Source organism: Spea bombifrons, chromosome 2 (assembly GCF_027358695.1).
Source record: "Spea bombifrons isolate aSpeBom1 chromosome 2, aSpeBom1.2.pri, whole genome shotgun sequence".
Taxonomy (NCBI): domain Eukaryota; kingdom Metazoa; phylum Chordata; class Amphibia; order Anura; family Pelobatidae; genus Spea; species Spea bombifrons.
This window is the reverse complement of record NC_071088.1, coordinates 70,751,635-70,775,242: the sequence shown is the minus strand read 5'-3', so window position 1 is coordinate 70,775,242 and position 23,608 is coordinate 70,751,635. Positions and strand designations below refer to the sequence as shown.

The 23,608-nt window shown below is 38.8% G+C and overlaps 1 protein-coding gene across 4 annotated transcripts; it reads left to right on the top strand.

The window, feature by feature from the left end:
* Window positions 1-832: 832 nt before the first annotated feature.
* Window positions 833-13,172, top strand: SRRM1 (serine and arginine repetitive matrix 1). Of its 4 annotated transcripts, none has more exons than XM_053454705.1 (17): window positions 833-940; window positions 1,786-1,875; window positions 2,585-2,707; window positions 4,859-5,029; window positions 5,273-5,376; window positions 5,465-5,665; window positions 6,169-6,351; window positions 6,736-6,855; window positions 7,028-7,293; window positions 7,374-7,454; window positions 7,758-7,847; window positions 8,942-9,080; window positions 10,174-10,278; window positions 10,545-11,015; window positions 11,173-11,365; window positions 11,723-11,855; window positions 12,220-13,172. In XM_053454705.1, exons 1-17 carry the CDS (start codon window positions 920-922, stop codon window positions 12,225-12,227), a joined length of 2,499 nt encoding a protein of 832 aa, XP_053310680.1. In that variant the 5' UTR covers window positions 833-919; the 3' UTR covers window positions 12,228-13,172. The 4 variants fall into 4 exon arrangements, with proteins under 4 accessions (XP_053310680.1, XP_053310681.1, XP_053310677.1 ...); XM_053454706.1 differs by having other exon boundaries at window positions 12,148-13,172; XM_053454702.1 differs by having other exon boundaries at window positions 11,723-11,887.
* The last annotated feature ends 10,436 nt before the right edge of the window (window positions 13,173-23,608 follow it).

Below are 23,608 nucleotides of genomic sequence, written 5' to 3'. Positions count from 1 at the left end.
GGCAGCATATCTCGGGGGGGGGCAGAGTGGCAGCATGTTTTTTTGGTGCTTTTTTAAAGAAAAAAACTTTTTCTTTAAAAAAGCACCAAACTTTTAGGGTGCGGCCTATATACAGGGGCGGCCTATATCCGAGCCAATACGGTAATAACATCGTACAGCACCTCATGCAACTCCCTACCATTCACAATCCACACAGACGATAAACAGCATCACTATTTGCCTAAAATACTGCAAGATATCTTAAAGAAAGATTACTCCTCTTATTTACAGTTGTCTAAAAGTATGGTTATAGGCCTAGCTAGAGGGTAGGACTTTACCTCAATTTTTTTATGCGACTGTATTTTAGTGACAGCTTTTTTTTAAAAAGGTAAGGATGTCAAGGAATAATTTATTGGATATTTTAATTATATTAATTTAATATATAAACACATTTTCGGATGTTTCTATAGTAATAATTAGTATTGGCTTCCTATACCAGTAAATTATTAGTTTATGGTAATAACGGTAAAATATTACCTATATTCAATATACAGTATATAACACATACATCAATACTTACTTTCCCAACCACAAACGCTACTTCTGCTCAACAGAATTGTGATATATATATATATATATATATATACAGTATATAAATGTGAACATATATGCGTCTATATCTATATATGGATATATTATTATTCACTAACTATGCAAGAAAGTAAGTAGGGTTCGTTATGATTTCACAGCACCAGGATTCTGTATCGAACTGCACAATCCTCTTAACGTAAGCCTAAATTAATGTTCTAAGTTTACGTCACGTCCCGCCTTTCCAGAAGCCTCGATCACGTGATTACGAAGCGCCGCCTCTCACTGTGCTCGTTGCCTTGTGGGAAACGGAGAATCGAGCTGCGTGAGGCGAGAGAACGAGGCGGGCAACATGGACGCGGGCTTCTTCCGCGTGAGTTATGGGAACCGGGAAATTAGTGTTGGGGGGCATCGGAGGGCAGGTTTGGCCATGGCGGGTTTTGTGTCCGGTGATATGGTCTGATTACGTTCGCAGCCTATTGAGCGTTCTGCGCCATGAGTCCTACTGATAGAGTACAAGGCCTAACCTGTAGTCTCAATATGGTTATATGTGAAAGCTAAATATGTCCCATAGACCGACAAAAGCATGTAGTGGTTACAGCGTTCTTCGATACTCTTATGTGAAGTGAACGTAAGTGTGTTGGTTCGTACTATGTATTTACACCCGCGGTGCTTATCGTAGTTATAGGCCTCAGTGCAAAGAGCAGCGGTTGGAGGAAGTGTGTGTGTGTGTGTGTGTGCGCCAGACTGACGGCGGTGCCTGCTATTGGTTCAGGACCCACGTTACCAGCTACATATTGAGTCTATAGCGATCATCTACCTATGCTATAGCACGCTGCGTTCCAAACTGTGGCCATAAAAGTCATGTTACCATTAAGTGGAATTTCGTGCTTTCGTCCAAATTGGCCGTTATTGAGAAATCCAGGATTAAGCGTTTTTTTTAGTTTAGGTTGTTTCCCCTCAATGATATGCAATGTAGACGTTCCATGAAAAAATGTGAATGTACTTTTTTCTTTTTTGGTAGGAATTTATGATTATTTAGGTCTACTTTAATTTGCTTTGCATGTGAGAAACTTGCAGATAATTGGTTCTTTGTAGTTTACAGTACACAAGTAATATTTCTTCTTGCCAACTATATTGAGTTTCTGTGTTGCGTTCTCTTGTGCATATGCAAGTATTTCCTCTCTTTTGATTATGTTCTTTTTGTCTCTTATACAGGGTACAAGTGCAGAGCAAGATAATCGATTCAGCAACAAACAGAAAAAGCTCCTGAAGCAACTCAAATTTGCAGAATGTCTGGAAAAGAAGGTATACTTATTTTTTCTTAAATAACATTTGCCCAGGGTAAAATCCCACAGAAGTCTGAGGCGCCTTTTCGTTATCACCCTACAAAATAAAGCCGATAAATGGAAAAAAAAATCCACACCCTTGTCCTTGATATTTAATAAAGTAAATGTGTGTGCAGGAACAGGTGGGTATAGGTCAATTGAGACTTAATGCATTTAATACTAGCGCTTACTCATAAGGCACTTAGAGGCAAGAGAGCTTTACTTTACTGAAAGTATGGTAGATGAGTGACCTCAGATTCTGTTACATTCTACCAGAGTTCCTGATGGTCTGGTGGTCCCTACCCTACAACAGGATGTGTGAACCCATAGTATGTCCCTACCTCCTTTTCTGTTGCACCTCTTGGATGACGAGTCCACCTGTGTCAATGAAATGCATATTTTGAGTTTCTTAGCCTAGTCATGTAGTTCCAGAGTTGAACTACAAGGGTTTGTGGCTTTAAGAGTCGTAGTTTCATAACAGATGCTAAACTGCATGTTTAATATTCAGAAAGCATGTAAGTAAACTTCTTTGATGAAGCTCTTTATTCTTCTGAACAGCGTGCTTTGGGAAGTAGGTTCACCCATTTTTGTTTTCTAAAACGTACCTGCACATCTAGGTTTTGAATAATACCGGAAAAGGTGTTCTGTATCTTGATGTGTTGTAAAAAAAATTTTCTTTCCCCAAACAGGTTGAAATGAGCAAAGTAAACCTTGAGGTCATCAAGCCCTGGATAACAAAAAGGGTTACGGAAATACTAGGATTTGAAGATGATGTGGTCATTGACTTTATTTTCAATCAGCTGGAAGTCAAGGTAATCCATGTTGTCGGAGGTTTCTGTCACTGTCTGCTATATGAAAGGCTTTTCTGTTAGGATGGATACTGTGTAACTATTCATTTTAGAAAACAGAAAAGTTGATTTTATTTTTAGCTGATGGTACATGGTATTCAAAGTGCAGTTGAGAAGGAAGTTATTGTAATGATGTTGCTGTGTGACGTTCTGGGCTAGATGGCAGATTTCTAATGATGATGTGATTTATGATTTAAAAGGCTTGAACCAAAATGGATGTTATTCCTTTCGTGTGAAGTATAGCACCATCAACTAATTAGGGCACAGCAGAGTGAGTGTCCAATGTCGCTCTCACCCAACTCTCTTGATGATGCAGTGTGTGTTTTGGAGGTGAGTTGTGTTATGGTGGCCCACCAACACAAAGCAAACTGACACTTAATTTAAGCCAGAATTCTTCTTAGCTGCCCACTTTAATAAGCAAAGTGCTTATTGTAGGGTGGGTATTTAAGTAATTCGTTTTAGGGCTGTGTAAGATGTATGGCAGTGAATGGAGGTGAAGGGAGAATTTTATTCCTGTGCTTTAAAGCGAACCTATCAGATTTGAGTATAGTTGATATTTTTGACAGCCCATCTTTGCTTTTGTCTCTCGCCACTATTTTGTCATGTTTAACTCAGTGGACATCAAAAATATTTCTAACTTTCCTTTCAGTTGAATAAAATATTTCAGCAGCTAACTTTGTACCTGTCAATGTAAACAGGTAATACACAGATCAGCAGGAATACTGTATTAAGAATAGAGAACAGAACACATTAACAATGCTAGCATGGTAGATCTTCATCCCATAGCATAAATGCTGCACACTCGTCAGTTGGCATTTGAAACATCCAAAATTACCTATTTCAAAGTTTTCATACACTGTGTGTGTGTGTGTATGTATGTATATATATGTGTGAATTGTTACATTTAACAGTAACGGTTGTTTCTAGAGAAAAAATACTTGCTCAAGCTATGGATTTGCGTGTTTGTCTCTACAGAATAGAAGTTATTCGGTTTCCATTGTTAGCACCTCCTTTAAAGTAACTATTTTATGGAGGGTGCTCATTTAATCATTAATTCTGATGCTGCTCAGTTGATCTTGAATGTGACCATCTAGCATCCTTTGTCCTACAGAGCATCGCTTAATAACCCTTCGCGCAAAGGCTACCTTAGTGACATGCTGTCTATTTTAAGGTGCAGAGTTTGAGCATTTAGTCTAAAGCACTCGCGCTTGAACAATGTTTTCTAACTGCATGTAACTAATTCTATTTATAAGGATGAGCATCTTAATTTCATGATTATTCCATTTAGTGAGATTCCATCTAGGATTTGGCCCTTTTAATTTGAATGTGGAGCATAATATAAAAGCATAGAAATTTGATAAAACTATATTTGTGGTTGTGTACTCATTATTGCTTGTTCATTTTTTGCAATTTAGATAAATGATATAACATTAAACTCAAGGTGGTTGAGTTGCTGTAGGCAATCGGAAGCAAGCCAAGCGAACACCTTTCTCTCCAGGGGAGCTTGGAGATTCCCAAAACCCCCACAAGGTTTCAAGACGAGACTGAAGACTGCTGGGATCTGTACTCTGTACTTTGTGCTTTTGCGCTGTGCTTTATACATGGACCAATATTGCTTGATCTTGGGCTTTTTTTCTGAGTTGATCGAACTGCCCATTTATGTTGAACTCAGCCTTTTAACCCTTTGTGGACTGCACCTCTAATTACTATTTAGTGTAATCGGTAGGCAGGGACATGCATGAAAAGTTTTCACTCCATTCATTTTAAGTCCTAAATGTAAGGTTTTCTTTTAATTTAGGCAATATCATTTTTAATGGTATAGTGTGTATTTCTCAGTGATAGTGAAGATCAGATTAGTAGGTTAGACTATGCATTTAAAAAGAAAAATCGGACTTTGGAAATATCCACAAAGGATTAACAGGACGTTTAGTTAAGGAAAGTGATTTGGTCTTTGGCAAAACGTAAGCCGCAAAGTCCTAGGGACAGACTTTGTTTTCACATTTGTGTTCATGTTAGGCTAATGTGTTCTAGTATTGAATGTTATGTAAATATAATTAAAATCTTCAGGGTGTATTTTTTTTACTCACCTGTAAATCATATGTTCTCTTTTTCCAGAACCCAGACTCCAAAATGATGCAGATTAATCTGACTGGCTTTCTTAATGGTAAAAACGCTAGAGAATTCATGGGAGAGCTATGGCCTTTACTGCTGAGTGCCCAAGAAAATATTGCAGGGATCCCAGCAGCATTCTTGGAGTTAAAGAAAGAAGAAATAAAGCAAAGACAGGTATTCAGTTGTATTTTGTTATGAAAGTTTTTTATTTTCTTTGTCAAAAAACTAGTATCAAATTATTTTAATCTTGTGTATGACTACTATGTACATGGATTCAAAAAGGTTTAGTGTTCTAGTGCCTTAATAGGTTTGCTTACTGTCATTGCATGTTCTGTCTTCTAACTTTTAGTAACAGGTTTGCAAATTTTACGCCAATCTGTACACCAGATTTTTACCTCCGTTCTTTTTTACCTCTAGATTGAACAAGAGAAGTTGGCATCTTTAAAAAAGCAAGATGACGATAAGGATAAAAGGGACAAAGATGACAGAGACAAAAAAGATCGCTCCAGAAGTCCACGGAGGTACTTACGATTAAGAGCATGTATGTGGTTTTTGCAATTAGTCTTTGGGGTGTCGAACTAATCACACCCTGATGCCTTTTCATTATAGACGCAAATCAAGGTCTTCCTCTCCACGAAGAAGGTCTCCAGCCCGTAGAGAGAGAAAGAGAAGCCCCTCTCGTTCACCCCGGCATAGGACAAAAAGTCGTAGTCCTTCTCCTGTTACTGAGAAGAGAGAACCAGAACTGCCAGAACCTGAGTCATCCATTAAAGTGAAGGAGCCTTCTGTTCAGGAGGCAACTTCGACTAGGTTGGTATCTTGTTTTTATCTGTCACTTTCACTTATTAAGGAATATTGGTGTGTGTGTGTGTGTGTAAAATGTGGGCAGGTAACTTGCATGGGATTGGCTTCCATTGTTCAGTCTTTTTTGGTAGAACTAAACCTTCTCAAAGAAAAAAGCTCTTATCGCTAAACAATTTGTGAACTTACTGGGTTTAATCTTAAAACTGTTTCCTTTTTTTTTTCATCCTGATTATAAAGCTTATTGGATCACCATTTTTTTTTAAATCATTTTGTGTATCAATAACTTCAGTTACTGTTAGTACTATTGCCTGGCAGGTACAGCTGTTATCTTTGCAGAGGCTGTTCTGTAAATTTCTATTAACGGGATTTTTAACTGATCTTTTCAAATCTATCTGCAGTTTTATATTTATGGTTATGTAAAACTTCAAATGACCTATACTGCAAATTCCAGGCATGAGTATTTTCTGGTTTTACTTATTTTGCTTTTTCTTTTTCCCACATTTTTTCAGTGACATCCTGAAAGCTAACAAAGCAGACCCTATTCCAGACACAAAGGAGACATCTCCCGAACCAAATATTCGTAAGGTTAAAGAACGGGAGCGCCATCGCCACAAGTCTCGTTCACGGTCAAAATCAAAATCGCGTTCCCCATCTCATTCCAGACCTAGGAGGCGTCATAGGTCGCGATCACGGTAAGTGCGTAAATCTTTCACAGTTGTGCATAGTGTGCATAAATCATACCCTTTCCCTTATGTTAATAGCCTTTGTGCTGGTGTTGGCCTTTGAAAGGAAAACATAAGTGATCTGTCAGGATTGTTTATGCATTGCATAAAGCTCATCCATGTCAGTTGTAAAGTACTTTATTGTAATCTTAGCAGTGTAAAAGAGGCTGTTATTAGGTCCGATTGAAATTACATTTTTTTAAAACATGGCCTTTTTATTCTCATACATTAGGATCAAACTGTTTGCTACCATCAGCATTAACCTTTACTACTGTCTTATGTGTTAGGTAAAACTTTATCGTAATGTTTCTTTCTCAAAGGTTTATAGTAATATTGTTCTTCCTTATTGAGTAGATCCTACAGCCCCAGAAGACGGCCAAGCCCTAGACATAGACCATCACCGAGGAGGAGAAGCCCACCACGTCGCATGCCACCTCCACCAAGGCACAAGAGAAGCAGAAGTCCAGTGAGGAGGTGTGTATTGCATGGAATTGTGTAATCTTGCTTTGGCAGCTATGCATATATATGCCTGTTTTAATGTTGGGTTTTATCCATATAAATTGTCATTGGCTAGGGTTATCCAGGTTATATACAGAAATATAATGCACTTTAGGAAATTAATTCCTCAATATATTATGTAATTTAGGAGAAGGCGTTCTTCTGCATCTCTGTCTGGTAGCAGCTCTTCATCATCTTCTTCCCGATCACCACCTCCACCTAAAAAGCAAGTGAAAAGAATATCTTCTAGTCCACCCCGCAAGCCTCGCCGCTCTTCACCATCTGCAAGCCCACCACGTAGGAGATACAGGCAGTCACCGCCTCCAAGCCCGCCACCAAAAAGACGATCACCATCACCGCAACAGTCGTTTAGAGCCAGAAAAAGGAGTTCATTGTCTCCTCCTAGAGCTTCAGGTAATTCAGGCAAATGTTTTTGTTAGTTTTTTTTTTTTTAGTACTTTTTTTTTTTTATACTAACATCTATTTTTCTGCAGCAACAAAACATAAAACTGTGGACAAAAAGAAGACTCCTTCACCACCTCCAAAGCAACGCAAAAGGGATTTGTCAGAATCTGGTAAATATTTCAATGTAGATTATTTTCTTATGCTACAGCTGTCTGTTTGCAAGTTATTACAATCTTAATATTACATTAAATAGATCAACATTTACTTACTATGAAAGCTTTTTTAAAAAAATGCTCAGTTTTACCCAAAAAAGTTTACATAGTTGGTACAGATGAAAAACGATAGATATGACATTTGTCTTGATGTCAAAACCTCATATTCCATAATACTGCCATATACATATGAAATTGAAAGTCTTTGTGCATATTTTTGTATTGAGTTTGACTGTGTTTTGATTGAAACCTCTGTTGTAGATGATGATGATAAAGGGGGGAGATTGGGCCCTGCAGACTCCGTGCAGCAGCGGCGTCAGTACAGGAGACAGAACCAGCAATCTTCTTCAGGTACTTTATTACTGAATGTTACCCTGTGTGTGTGATATATATATATATATATATATATATATATATATATATATATATATATATATATATATATATATATATATATATATAGGCGCATTTTTGAACCAATGACATGCCAAGCATAGTTAAGGCCTGGCACATCATGGGGGTTAAACGAGCATAGAAAGGGATCAACGGTTGCTTTCCTAGCTGAAATGGTGTTGCTTCAATGCCTCAATATTGTGAAGGCCCTCCTGAGAACTGTGAGCTCCCCATGCAGGTCAGTGGAGCCCAGCTCACTTATAAGTAAATTAAAATAAATATAAATGTAATAACCTCAGTCATGTCGCCATGACGCCATCTAGTTACAAGAAAATGTAAAAAAAAAAAAAAAAAAAATCACCACGAGCAAGTCCTAAAATTTGTTCTGTATCTTCCCAGATATCATGGAAAGAGTTAAAATATCACCATTTCAAATACCCTGAGGTGTCTCGTTATCAAACATATATATGGTTTGATAGGGTAAATTGAATTGTCTGGCTTCAAAGTTGTCCCATATAGCACATGGGCGCACGAAATGTTGGTATTTGCACACTTTCCATGCACTAATTTTAGTACCGAAATGTTAACAAAGGCTAGTGGTAGAATTAGTGCATGGAAAGTTTTTAAAATAAAACCATTGGTGTCTAGTTTTCAAAAATATAGGGTTTTATGGGGATAAATTGGGCTTCAAAGATGTCCCAAATAGGACATAGGAGCTGGCTGACTCAATTTGGAAAAATGGTTTTGAAATTGCAATGCACCGCTTGTAATTTTGCATAAAAACATTGGGTATTTCCATTTGCTTTTGTAGATGAGTAAAATTAAGTTTTGTTTTTTTTCCTTCAATACACTTTTTTTATACAGTAAATAAATTAGATATGATCTAAAGAAAGATCTTGTCTTAAAATATATATATTTAATAAAACTCCAAACAGATGCGATTAAGAAATCATTGTGTTGCTACCATATGTTAGGGCCACTTAGTGGCTGTAGAAGACTGGCGTTCTTTAAGGCTGTGTCGAAAATCAAATTCAATAGTGTGTTATTTACAGATTCTGGCTCTTCATCCTCGTCGGAAGATGAAAGGCCAAAAAGGGCATCAGTGAAAAATGGAGAAGTTGGTAGGCGGCGGAGACATTCAGCATCACGAAGCCTTTCACCACGTAGGAGGCCGAAGGATCCATCTCCCCGGTATGTACCTGGTCATGCATCTTTATCGGATAAAAGCTAGTTTTTTTACCAGCCAAATTATGGAACTGTTTCCAGTTTTCTAGTTGTCTAGAAAAAAAAAAAAAAAAAAAGTGGTTACTTTTTGGGTTTAGCCATGGAATAATGTCAGAATAAATTTGACCTTATTATTTGCATCCAAAGGCAACGGTTTTTGAGGTACTTGCCAAATAAGCATCTGCAGTCTATAGACATTTAAAATCATTGGCAATGAAAGATGTTTATTTGCTGATGTTTATAACTTAATGTTTAAGGTTTACACGCTCAGTTCTAATGTGAAACAGAGGCATAGATTGCGACGTTGTAAACTTGGACGAAACAGAACAAATAAAATGGCTTTGGTCTATAAAACCGCAAAGGCATAGGGCATGGTAATGGATTCACCATGTGAAATGAGAACGCATAACATGAACTATGAAACCAGGTCTCTATACAGTCACAGATTACACAGGACCATCCCCTACAGCCTTGCCAAGTGGTCTTGGTGTCGATTTTTAAACCTTATATGTAGGAATTTTGCTTTCCTCGTCTAGTATTTCCCTACAGGTTGTTTGAGCCTACCTCTAAAAATAAATGTTGGTATTTATCAATAACACTTAAACAGCTTGTAGGCAAAACCAAGTGATGCTGTCATCCTCTTACCCCCAGGCACCTAATAGTTGCAATGTACTGTTTACCACTTAGGCATGTGTGTTTAGATGACCAAGCCTTGTTTATCTGTACTAGTATTTCATTCCTATTACTTTTTTTAATCCAGTCTAGTAATTTATTAATCGCATAAATAAGCCTGAGGTAATGTTCTGGAAACAGGCAAAATATTTTAATTTCTTGTTGCTGTTTCTTTAAATTAGTTTGATCTTTAGTTCCGTGACGATTGAGTATGATAGCTTTTAAGCACTCCATATCTGTAATAGCTAGGCTGTAGGAAATTTTAGACACCGTGCACATACAAGATTAGCATCTGATGTGTTTGTAATTGGCCTGCAATGGGGTATTTATGCTTTGCTGAGAGCCTACTTCAAAAACAGTTTTCAGATTCTGAATCTTTATTTTGCAGTCGTAGGCGAAGGAGTCCATCTCCACCTCAAACTAGAAGGCGTCGAAGTCCATCTCCAGGACCACCTCCAAGGAGGCGTCGTTCACCATCTCCTCAGAGACGGAGGTAAATATCAGTTGAAAGGGTGCAGGTATTCTTATGTTGGTTAGTACGAAGTGTGGCCTTCATATAGAGCCCTGCATTTTGGGAGGTTATAGAACATCTAGTCAAAATATTGTTTGGGGAGGAAAAAAGCCAGATTCATTCACGCTCAGCGATGATCACATAAAACTAGCTATTTAAATATTCCTTTTTATTCAGTTATATGTTGACGTTCCTAGTTTGTTATACTTTAGGCAGGCCAGTATGTAATTTTAATTTCCTCTTTCTAGGTCTCCTTCTCCTCGTAGGCATTCTCCTTCCCAGAGGCGCTACTCTCCTCCAATCCAAAGAAGATACTCCCCTTCCCCTCCACCCAAGAGGAGACCCTCCTCTCCCCTTCCACAGCCACCTCCAAAACGCAGAAGTTCTCAATCCCCGCCACCATCGAAGCACAGATTATCGCACTCGCCACCTCCCAAACAGAAAGGATCTCCCCAAGGGAAGAGGCATTCCCCGTCAACTTCTAAACACCGAAAAGGCTCTCCCCCGATCAGGCAGGTCAGAGAAGCTCGCTCACCACCGCCACAAGCCAAACGACTCTCTCCCTCACCACGTCCTAGGGTTGCTCGGTGCTCTGAGAGTCCACCAGTACAAAGAAGGGGGCCATCAACATCTCCAGTCAGGAGACAGGAATCGTCTTCTCCATCTACCAGGCCAATCAGAAGGGTGTCCAGGACTCCAGAACTGAAGAAAAATAAAAAGTAAGATTTCATTTACCTGTTACATGTGGTGTTGTGTTTTTATATATTTTTTTAATCGGTGGAAGTTGCTGATATGCACAAAACTGATTTCTGTGGAAATTTTTGCCAATCCCAGACATATAGGCTTATTTTTTACATATATATTTTTGTTTTTTAGCACATCTCCAAGTCCGCCACCTCCAAGAAGAGTCTCTTCCTCTAGGTCTGTATCTGGATCCCCTGAGCCACCTCCTAAGAAGTCGACACCTCCGTCACCAACAAGATCACGCTCTCGTTCAGGAAACTGGTCTCCTGCTCCTCCACCTGCAAAGAAGGCAAAGAGCACAACACCTAGCCCATCTCCCGCTCAGGTATGCAAGCCTTTTATCACTTCAAGTGGATCATAACAAGTTTATACCAGTGTCAAATCTTAAGTTTGGTGTAATGGTGGTTCCCCTATTAAGTCATAACTACTGAAGGTGCAAGTGAAACAGCAACATAAAGTATGCTAGAAGACAGGCATTAAGAATGCTAAAACTTTTATAGTGCATATCCATGCAATGCAGCATCCTTTGTGGTGCTTTACATTTAAGGCTTTGGAAATTTGAACCTCAGCTGTGCTAGTACATTTTGTTTGATTATTCGTATTAATCATTTTATTTCTACTTAACAAGATAATCTCTTCAGATTGTTTTGTTAAACAAAGTATTACTTTTCCTCCTCTTTAGACTTCAGATCAAGAAGGTGGGGGTAAGAAGAAGAAGAAGAAGAAGGATAAGAAACATAAGAAGGACAAGAAGCATAAGAAGCACAAAAAACATAAGAAGGAAAAGGCTGCAGTAGCTGCTTCTCCTGAGACAGGTGAACAGGATGTGGACACTGATGTAAAGAAGGTGAGGGGGGTGGTTGAGAGGCTAGTTTAACCAGTTGGAGTCCTTTTCATGAAATCCATTCAGTGCCATAATGTAGTATTTAGGCCGCCTCAGAAATATGATCTCTGAACCAAACTTGTGTGCAGTCACAAGTTTCTGTGTTCAGGGAGTATCATTCTCTGTACGCGGTTTGGGAAGGGGATCAGTACAATATAGCCCCACTTACAACTAGTCCCGGTCGCCAATCATTTTTCTGCCTCCTTTTCTGTCTTCCGCTGCAGTGTAATAAAAATTCTGCTGATGCCGGGCGTGTACCATCCTAAACAAAACCCTATACATTTCCCCCCCACCAGGAGACTGAAAGCGATGGAGAAGACAATCTAGATGATTTGGAGAAGCATTTACGAGAGAAGGCACTGCGGTCCATGAGGAAAGCGCAGGTTTCCCCTCAATCCTAGTTCCGCCATTTTTTGTTTGCTAAATGTAAATTTCATTTTGTTTTGTATTTACTCCCACCTGTTTTTCTTCAGAAGGCTATTAATGCATTTGAGCAATTTCAGATACCAGTTGTAATTAGGTTGAGATTGCCATGTAAGTCAGAACAAAGTGGTGTTTGTACTAAATTTCATATGTAGTGGTTGGGATGTTTGTAATGCTGGAGGCAGGAGCAGGTTTTTTTTTGTTCTTTGGGGTTTTTTTTTTATATATCTGGGTATTCATTGTTTTGAAGAGAGATCTCCTCCTCCCCACATATTATGGCTAAACTCAACCCAAATGTGTGCCCATGCCACGGATTTCCTATGTTTCATAAATTGTACAGACATGGTTTTATTTTAATTGTTTTGAGGAGTATATGAAGTGATCCATTACTGACAGCTGGAGCACATTTCCGATTAGTCCATTAAGAGATGTCAGTAGAGTTGAAACGTTAACAGCCTTATTTTAATGTTGGAATGGATATATCCCAGTTTATAAGGTCACAAAACCAGTTTACCTCTTGCTCTATTAGTGACATAACTGTTCTGTCCCATATTGTAACAGGCTGACACTTCTTTTACAGAGCAATCTTGGAACACTGGATTTTAAGTGTGTTGTTTTTGTTAAGGGGTGGGGAGTCATGTTCACTCAAACCATTGTACTCTGTCAGCCAGGTTTACCTTTCCCCAAAACCTGTCAAACTGTTATGAGGAATAACCTGGACTTTGGATAGTGTAACATCCTTTTTTGTTATGTTTTTTTTCTTTTAAAAAAAAAATGAGCTGTCTAAAGCGTGTGGATTAAACAAAGGTAAATTTCTACATTAAAAGATTTGTCTCTTTATTTTAATCTGTTAAAATGTAAAAAAACAAAACAAAAACGTGTTAACATAAAACAAGGGGATGGGGTTTGCAAGAGGTGGCATTTGAGTGAATGAATGGTTTCATTTAGATCTGATGAAAATTAATTTTAAGTTTAAATATCATCAAGATTTGCCAGGCTGGTGAAATTTTTCTCTACCCTCCCATTAAATATAAGGCTGAGAAACCTAGTGCTCAAGATCTTGTCTATGTAGAAAAAAAAATTCACTACCCCCTAAAGGCCAAAAGCATAACAATTAAAAAAAAAAACCACTAAATATTTAAAGGATGGATGTGGCCCTCAAGAACATACTTATATAAAATGTGTATTACTATCAAGATATGTCGCCATATATAAATTTGGTCATCGTTTAGCAGGAGCTGAAGATAAAAGCTAGCTCTGGAATTGAATACCAGTCCTGTATTTTATGATCTGAATGTGGAGTCCCACCCCCAGTAAAAAAGTATGATATAAACAGTTTGTTACTGAAAACAAAGTTCTTTGAAATCATGGAAAGACGTAAAAAAACAGTACAAATATTTAAAAAACAAAACAAAAGGTACAGCTAAATATGTAAGAGTGGGGGCGGAGTATGTGAGCTACATGCATGATCAGAGAGAGTGTATACCATGGCAAGAAAAAGTAAATGAACCCTTTTGGAATCATAACCAACAAATTGTAACACACCACGTGATACACAAATCAACAGCTTAACCCTTTAAACTGAATGCTGCTACGTAACAAGTACTACTCCAATGCTTAGTTGCAAATCCCTTTTAAAAGCAGGGGCGCAAACACATGTAAAGGAAAAACAAAATAGTGTAGTACACTGCTCAAAATAATAAAGGGAACACTTAAGCACAATGTAACTCGAAGTCTATCACACTTCTGTGAAATCACACTGTCCACTCAGGTAGCAACACTGATGGACAATCGATTTCACATGCTGTTGTGCAAATTTAACAGACAACAGGTGGAAATTGTAGGCAATTAGCAAGACACCCCCCCAATAAAGAAGTGGTTCTGCAGGTGGTGACCACAGACCACTTCTCAGTTCCTATGCTTCCTAGCTGATGTTTTGGTCACTTTTGAATGCTGGCGGTGCTTTCACTCTAGTGGTAGCATGAGACGGAGTCTACAACCCACACAAGTGGCTCAGGTAGTGCAGCTCATCCAGGATGGCACATCAATGCGAACTGTGGCAAGAAGGTTTGCTGTGTCTGTCAGCGTAGTGTCCAGAGCATGGAGACGCTACCAGGCGACTGGCCAGTACAGCAGGAGACGTGGAGGAGGCCGTAGGAGGGCAACAACCCAGTAGCAGGACCGCTACCTCCGCCTTTGTGCAAGGAGGAGCACTGCCAGAGCCCTGCAAAATGACTTCCAGCAGGCCACAAATGTGCATGTGTCCACTCAAACAGTCTGATACAGACTCCATGAGGTTGGTATGAGGGCCCGACATCCACAGGTGGGGGTTGTGCTTACAGCCCAACACCGTGCAGGGCGTTTGGCATTTGCCAGAGAACACCAGGATTAGCATATTCGCCACTGGCGCCCTGTGCTCTTCACAGATGAAAGCAGGTTCACACTGAGCACATGTGACAGACGTGACAGAGTCTGGAGACGCCATGGAGAACGTTCTGCTGCCTGCAACATCCTCCAGCATGACTGGTTTGGCAGCGGGTTAGTAATGGTGTGGGGGGGCCACACAACCCTCCATGTGCTTGCCAGAGGTAGCCTGACTGCCATAAGGTACTGAGATGAGCTCCTCAGACCCCTCATTCAACTATGTAAAGACGAAAGTATGTCATACGATTAGTTCATTCATTCAGATCTAGGATGTGTAATCTTAGTGTTCCCTTTATTATTTTGAGCAGTGTATATTTAACCCCTCAAAGTGAGCAAGCAAACAATGTGCGGGCAGCCAGACAGGAAGCTGCTGGAGGCAGGTGGGATATATGTGCTTGTGTATATGTATGTGAGCATAAATGCATAAGGGGCGAGATGTGGTGTGTGTTAGAATGAATCTGAACATGTGTAAGTGTGTGTGCCTGAGTGTATGTTGAAAGGGGGCAAGGGGCAAAGAAGCCACTGACCAGCTGTTGAAGTTGTTTTCTAGTTATGCCCCTGTACCACTGTTTTCTTGATCCCTTTTTGAATGTCCTTGTTTTCTGCTTGATGGCATGCTGTCCAGACCCTGAGACAGCAAAGCAGCCCCAAATCATGATCTCTCCACTGTACTTCACCCAGTGGGATGATTTCATATAGGTATGTAGTGGTGCGTATTATGAGCCATAAACCCTTAGTTTTATCAGACCACAAAACATTTTCCCAGCACCGTTGTGGAGTGTCAAGGTGCTCTTTAGCAAATTTTAGGCGCGCAGTGTCTTCATAAGGTAGACTCATGAATAGAGATATTGACCAGTTCCAATGATTCCTTCAAGTCTTTTAGTTCTAGGGTTCTGTTTTTTACCTCATTGAGCACTCTAGGTTGCGCCCTTGGAGTAATCTCAATTTATAAACAATTTGTCCAACAGTATTTAGTATTAGTTGTATTTTTCCAAGAAACAAAAAAGTGCTATGATTTCTATTTTTTTTTACAAATGCAATAACGAGGAAATACCTGTGTATATAGAAACCTATGGAATAATACAGGGTTTATCTAAATTTCTCCTGTTTTGACCACTTCAACTCTCCATTGTGAATGCTGCTACCTAGCTTATCTTTATTACTTGTCACTCTACTAAAACCTCTCAGGGGGCTAGTCGGGGTACTGGCCCACCAAGTGCTTACCTAATTTGCCAGATGGATGTTTCTGGCCTGAACAGCTCTCAATAAATCTTGTGTTTAAACACATTATAGCAATTTGCCTATCCATGGCTAATTCACAGAACACTGTTTTTTTCCTCCAACATAAATTTCCTCTTTTCTATTCTGCATAGCCTCATATGTCACTGGGCCACTCCCTAGACAATGAATAACATGGGAGCTGGAGCTTTTTCGGTTCTCTGTAAAATAGTTCTTGATAAAGCAGAAATAGATACTTAACTGGGAAACTCCTTAACTCAGAGGCCCAATGCAATCTCAAAATGAAGAGTCGAAGGTGTGACTCACAGCTAACAGGAGCTACTAAAATCTGCCCTTACTGAGTAAGCAGCCACTAAAGCAACAAACTCTTCTAAAGAAGACTTTTTAAGGTCACACCACAGCAACTCAATCAGATTCAAGTCAGGACTTTGGCTAGGCCACTCCTTAATTTTGTTTCTTTTGAGTCATTCAAAGGTGGAATTGCTTGTGTGCTTCAGATCGTTGTCCTGCTGCATAACCCAACCGCACTTGAGCTTTAGGTCACCAACTGATGGCCACACATATTCCTTCAGGATTTTATGGTAGCGAGCAGAATTCATTGTTCCATCCTATGGCAAGTCGCCCAGGTCCTGAAGCAGCAAAGCAACCCAGAACATCACACTACCATCATTGTGCTTGATTGGTGGTATGGTGTTATTGTGAAATACTGTCTTTCAAAATGTTCCACTTTTAACTCATCAGTTTACAGAATATAAAAAAAAAATGTAGGGCAAATATGTGATAATCATTCGTGTTATTTTTGGTAAGAAGTGGTTTTTGACTTGCGACTCTCCAATGGATGCCATTTTTGCACAGCCTGTTTCTTATTGTGGAACCATGGACACTGGCTTTAATTAGGGCAAGTGAGGCCTGCAGTTCTTTACATGTTAGTGTGGATTCTTTTGTGACCAACTGCATGACTCGTCAATGCGCTTTCTGGGGAATGTTGGTAGTCCAGCCCCTCCTGGGAAGGTTTACCACTGTTCCAATTGTTCTCCATTTGTAGATAATGACTCTCATGGTGTTCCCAAAGCCCTAGAAATCTGTAATGCTTTACAGACTGACAATTGTCAATTACTTTTTTATATCATATGTTCAGGAATTTTACTGCATCATCATCTGCTTTTTATGATGTTTAGCCTACTTTGCTTTGCAAGACAGGTTCTATGTAATTGATGTTTAAATTCAACAGGGCAGACAGTAGATGTGTCCAGTGAAATTGAACCCATCCTCAGTTAAATTTGGTTAATTGGTTGAGTTAGGAACTAAGGCTATGGGGACGGTTACTTTTTCACAAAGGGCCCAGTAGTGTTGGATAGCTTTTTTTCTATACATGAGATAACTCACGCAATCTCCTTAGGTATAAACAATAAGTTACTTAAATGATTTGGAATACATTCAGGCCTGCACTAGCCATTTGGCAAACTAGCCAACTGCCCCGTGGTGCCTTCCATGTATCTTTAGTGATGCTTGCATGGTAGATCCCCATCTGCTGATTGGATTCATGTGGTGCAATTCTTTGGGATGTGGAGGAGACAAGTGCGCCAAGCAGTTGCTGAAAACGTTTTCATGAGTGACCGCTCGGCGTCCTTCTCTCTCCTTCATTCCCTGCCGCCTGAGTGCTGTGAACTTCTTGCACTCGCCTCAGCGTGGCCCTGTTAATGTGTATATGTAACTGTGTGTTGGCATGGATGTGTAAGTCTGTGCAAATGTGAGTGTGAGTAAAAATCTGTGACAATGCAAATGTGAGTTATGGGAGGAGTAAGCAGCTGATTGGGGTGCTAAATATAGGATCCGCCATGCCAAATACTCTAGGTACGCCTTTGAACTGTCCTGTAACAGAAAAACAGGCAGGGGTTATTCCCATAAAAATATAAAAGGCTACTGCTACAAAAGGTCACTGTATTCAGAGTAGAGGTCCATATGTGAAGCAATAGAATGAGTTTTGGCATCCTCAGGACTAACGTCAGGATATTATAGGGTGAATAGAGAGTTAATCTGATGTACTCTATCTCACTTTTCAGCTTCCTTTCTGGCACTACTCCGCAGAACTTCCTCCTTTCAAGAATCCAGTGTTCCAAATTCCAGGAAGCTGAAATTACACATTCATGAGTGATAAGGACCATGCACATGGTCCCTCCCAAAATCCTGTTAAAACAAAAACATGATTAGATCATTGAAATAAGTCTTATTTTTCAGGGTTACAGGAACTTGAGAAAGAAAAATAAAATACATTAAAGTGGCTGGGTATAGATGAATTTATTGGTACAATCACAAAAAATGAATTTTTAGTGTTTGGACCCAAGATGTATAGTACTTTATTCTACAAACAAACATGTGGACATTCATATTTTCTCAACTCAGGATCTACATTTTGTGTGGTCCTTCAACGGATTGGTCTCTTCCACAGTCTACATAGAACAAAGTGCGATCCAGTGGCTTTTCCCTGAGTAGTCAATAACCTTGGGACTTATGGGAATTTACAGAGTGCAGATGCTCCATAAAAAGTAAATTTGGAATGCTTCTACCCAAGTGACATCTCAACATACAGGGTGGGTGCCATGGGACAGCAAGTAACACATCCACAGAATGATGTTTCTACAGTGGACTTAAATCTGTGCTCCTTCAGGACAGCAAGTAACACATCCACAGAATGATGTTTCTACAGTGGACTTAAATCTGTGCTCCTTCAGGATTTTATGGTAGCGAGCAGAATTCATTGTTCCATCCTATGGCAACAAGATAGGATTTCAAGATGTATGAAAGATATTTAAAAATGGGTCCACGTGCACTCAAGAAGCTTAGGGCCTATATTTGGTTCCCGAAACTTGTCCTAATGAATTAACCATGAGATGAATCATTAACTAGCATTCAAAAATATGCTCTAAAAGCATTGTCAGAGAAATAGTTACCAGATTTTGGGTCACTCTGCGATAACTGTTATCCTGCCATATATTTATGACCTTATTATAATAATGAGGTCTAGCATGAGACAACTCTCATAAGACAATTTTGTATTGCCAGAAATAACCCCACTATTAAGACGGAGTAAATATAAGTGGCAAACGGGACCTCAGCTACTTATCTGCTAAAGGGCATTCATAAATTAACTGCTTGTGGAAGAAAGTGGTGCATTATCTAAATTGAAAAGCTTAGTATGTATACCAAGTATTTCATTTCTCAGGGCTCACGTTTTTATAACAGGGCCCCTGGAAGTTCTAGGCAGCCATTAAAATGTATACTTATCATTTGTTTTTATATTTGTATGAATAGTTTTCATACACTAGATGTCCAAGGTAAATCCTGCAAAATTATTTATAAGGACGCAAATACTTCCTTTTCCATCCCCGTTTCAAAGATAATATTATCTACTAGCATTTCCTCTCATTCACTTTTCAAAGCTCATTATCTGCAGTTACTCCCAAATCCTTCTCCATCAAGAATCTTCTTAACACAATACAACTTTCTGTGTCAAATGTTATATTCATTTTTATACATAAACTTGTAACATTATACGAGTAGTTCAACAGTGGAAGAATCAGAGTATTGTTATTCCATGTTATCACATTTCTAGCAGGATATAGCAAAAAGCGATGATGAGCATATTCATAGCATTGGCCAGCGGATACAGCAAAGGTCTACACAATTTCTGTGCACATAAACAGTATACTGTGCATGCAGTGTTTTTAATCAATCATCATGAAACTGTGCAGTTGATATTGTGTTTTTTGTTAACTTTCATGCGGTGATGATTCCAGCATTACAACAGCCCCTTTTTAATAAAATCTAAGGGGTATCAAATGTGGTGTTAAAAATATATCACAAAGGTTTGTCTACTTTAACAGATATTTAATAACAAAAACAAAAACACAGTAACCTACAATAGAGTGACAGCCCAACATGCAATGCAACACTTTCCAAGACTAACCTGCAACCAAAAGGCCCAACATAACGCAGCACAGCGCAGATTGCCTCATCCATGAAGGATGGTGGTGGGCAGAGAGAGAATGAACTAAGATTTTGCATTCAAGAAGCATATTGAATTAATTGTGAGATCACTGGAGGCGTGCCCTCGTTAACATAACAAAAGACACATGGGATACAGGAAGAGTTCAACTGGCAAAAACATTGACAACAATACTTATGTCACCACATCATAGACTTTTTAAAAGCGACTTTATTTGTTCTTGGTTTATAAGTGAAACAGCCTCCCATTAGAAGTGGTGGAGGCTAATACATTAAGTCATGGAAGGAAAAATGAACAGACTAGATGAGCCAAATGGCACATATCTGCTGTCAAATTATGTGTTTCAAACAGTGACAGTGAGTTCAAAACCACAACTCTCCTGCCAACTCTCCCATTTTTATTATCACTCATCAATGATTCTTGAATCTAAATAAATAATGATATCTGAAATCCAAAAACTACAGATATATGCTGATTGTGCATCCCTGTGCTAAACCTGGATTATAATCAGGCCAATACAGTATTTAATTTAGATCAAATAACTCTCCATTTTTAGATGGTGAGTTAGCTTTAATAATGTTATTCATTTTTTTTCATAAGTGTCATAAGAGTAGGATCTTTTAGAAACTGAGCAACACCTCTGCTCCGCTATAACTGATTTTATGAAGCATTTATTTCCACTGCAATAAAGTAGCAATGTAAGCAAAAACCTTCAGCTTCTATTGGTGTAAAAGTATAAAATGAAAGAGAACATTAGAAGTTTAAACCACATCTCAACCTCAAATGTTGACAGAACATGTTAACAGAAATATTAAGTCACATGTACATGTGATACACATAAGTAGGTTAAATCACAGTATTGAGATTAGGATGTGATGGAGATTTTAAGATCTCCCCATCTCCTTTCTTCCTCTCTTCTCTCCTTCCTGTCTGAGATTCCGCTCTCATTTTTCTCCTTTCTTCATTTCCCATCCCTCTCTCTTTTGTCTCTTTGCTCACAACTTTCTCTTTTCGATCCTACTTCTCTAATCTCTCGTGTCTCCTATCTCTTTTTCTGTTTCTTTTCTCTGCCCTCTTATTTCCCCCCTTTTTTAAACTTTCTCTCTTTTCTTTCTTGTTTCTTCTTTCTCCACTCTTCTAAACCTAACATTTTAGCTTTTACCGGTAACCAACACCCATGGCAACATGACCCCACCCTAGCCACACTCCTTTCAAAGAATGTCCAGGAAACAGCTTGGCAAAATGTGGCATCCCTAGTTATATTGGTACTTTATGACTCAGTGTCTTCAGCTTGTGCACACTTTCTTCTTTAATGTATTATTTTTAGATTCTGCGCATGAGAATGACTGAGCTATTCCAAACAGACATTATGTCATAGGTTATGAAATCATCTTTCTGGAAAAAAGTTTCCAAAAAAGTCTTAGATCAACACTGTAGTGTGCCGGCCAGCCTGGAAATGTTACAGAAAGAATTGGGCTGAACTTCCTTTAACATCCACCCTCTATTCCTAGCCTCTTGCATATTCTGACTCAATTTTTAGCCCGATTCCTTGTGCTCTAACTAGGTTTAGTTTTTTTTACATAAAATTACCTTTTCTGTACTTAAGTGATCTGATCTGTAACAGCCAGCCTCCCTTTATAATAGGGCTATACAGTTATTCACCCCCTTGGCATTTCTCCTATTTGCTGCATTACAACCTGGAATTAAAATGGATATTTAATTAGATTTCATGTAATGGACATACAGAAAATAGTACAAACTGGTAAATTGTTTTTTTTTACGTTTTTTTTTAAAAAAAAACAAAAAAATGTAAAAAAAAAAAAAAAAAAAAAACGGAAAAGTGGTGCATGCATTTATATTCACCTTTTGCTAGGAAGCCCCTAAATAAGATCTGGTGCAACCAGTTACCTTCAGAAGTCACATAATTAGTTAAATAAAGTCTACCTGTGTGCAATCTAAGTGTCACATGATCTGTCACATGATCTCAGTATATCCACACATGTTGTGAAAGGCCCAGAGTCTGTAACACAACTGAGCAAGGGGCACCATCAGGCAAGTGGCATCATGAAGACCAAGGAGCTCTCCAGGTCAGAAAAAAAAGTTGTGCAGAAGTACAGATCAGGGGTGAGTTATAAAAAAAAATCTGAAACTTTGAACATCCCATGGAGCACCATTAAGTACATTATTAAGAAATGGAAGGAAGGAGATTGGATTATCTGTCCATAGGACAACTTTAAGCCATACGCTCCACAGAGCTGGGCTTTACGGAAGAGTGGCCGTGAGACTCTGGTCAGACGAAATAAGACTAAAAAAGAGCTTTTTGGCCATCAAGGAAAACGGTAAGTCTGGCGCAAAACTAACACCTCTCATCACCACAAGAACACCATCCCCAGTGAAGCATGGTGTGGTGTTTTTCATCGGCGGGGACTGGGAAACTGGTTAGGATTGAAGGAATGATGGATGGCGCTTAAAACTTGTCTTTAATGGGTGAGTAGTTATGCAAGCTCAAGTTTTCTAGTTTTTTGTGTTTTTACTTGTTTGTTTCACAATTAAAAATATTTTGCATCCTCAAAGTGGTAGCCATGTGTTGTAAATCAAGTGATACAAACCCCCAACAAATACATTTTAATTCCAGGTTGTAACGCAGCAAAATCAGAAAAATGCCAAGGGGGGTGAATACTTTTGCTAGTCACTGTAAGTATAGGGTGGTATTAATTATGCTAGTCTATGTGCGGATAAGTTATATTGACCAAGAATGTCTCTCTTTCTGGTAAGTAACAATGCAGCCATAGTTTACTGTTTTTCTCTGAAGCCAACATTTTCTAAGAACTGTAAATATTTTTCTTACAGAATTGTGTTAACAGATTATCTAGCTAATGTGTAATTAAATTGTTTAGGTCATTTTGTAATGGCTGTAACAGTGAAGCCACTTCATACATTGAGTAGTGCCCCAGGATTGTCTTTACATGTGTTATTCAAGTATTATGATTGTATTATAGTAATTATAAAGATTAGAAGCAGACTATATATATATAGATATATATATATTAAGCACAATTTTTTGCGTTCCATTTTTTTGTGTTCTTGTTGTCAATCTTGAAGTCTTCTATTTTTTTACTTCAACTGGAACATCTAATGTAAGTATGTTTGAATAATCAATATTTTATGTTTTAATTATTATCGTTTATTCACTTTTTTTTGAAGATGTCATCACAGTTAGAAAGGAAAACTAGAATATGGGTGAGCTAAAACACGTGGTTGATCTGAGCTTGTCCTAGACAGAATGGCACCCTAGAAAAGGATACCCATATATATTAAATTATCTCCCCTTTTTATTAAGTTGTTGATTGTTGTTGATTGGTTCAAACAGCCTTTTTAAGGTTAGGGAGGAGGTGGGTGTAGGGAGTGTGCAAGCGACATTCAGGCTGTCATCTAGCCCAGACTGTGGAGGGTATGTCATGCAGGCGACACTCCGGTCTACTTACCTGAAGAGCGTGCAAGCAGCATTCATGCTGCCTTTGGTACGCATCCTCCCCGGCTAGACCGATGCTGACATTTCATATTAACAAAGCTCCAGTCGGCCTTTACCTGGC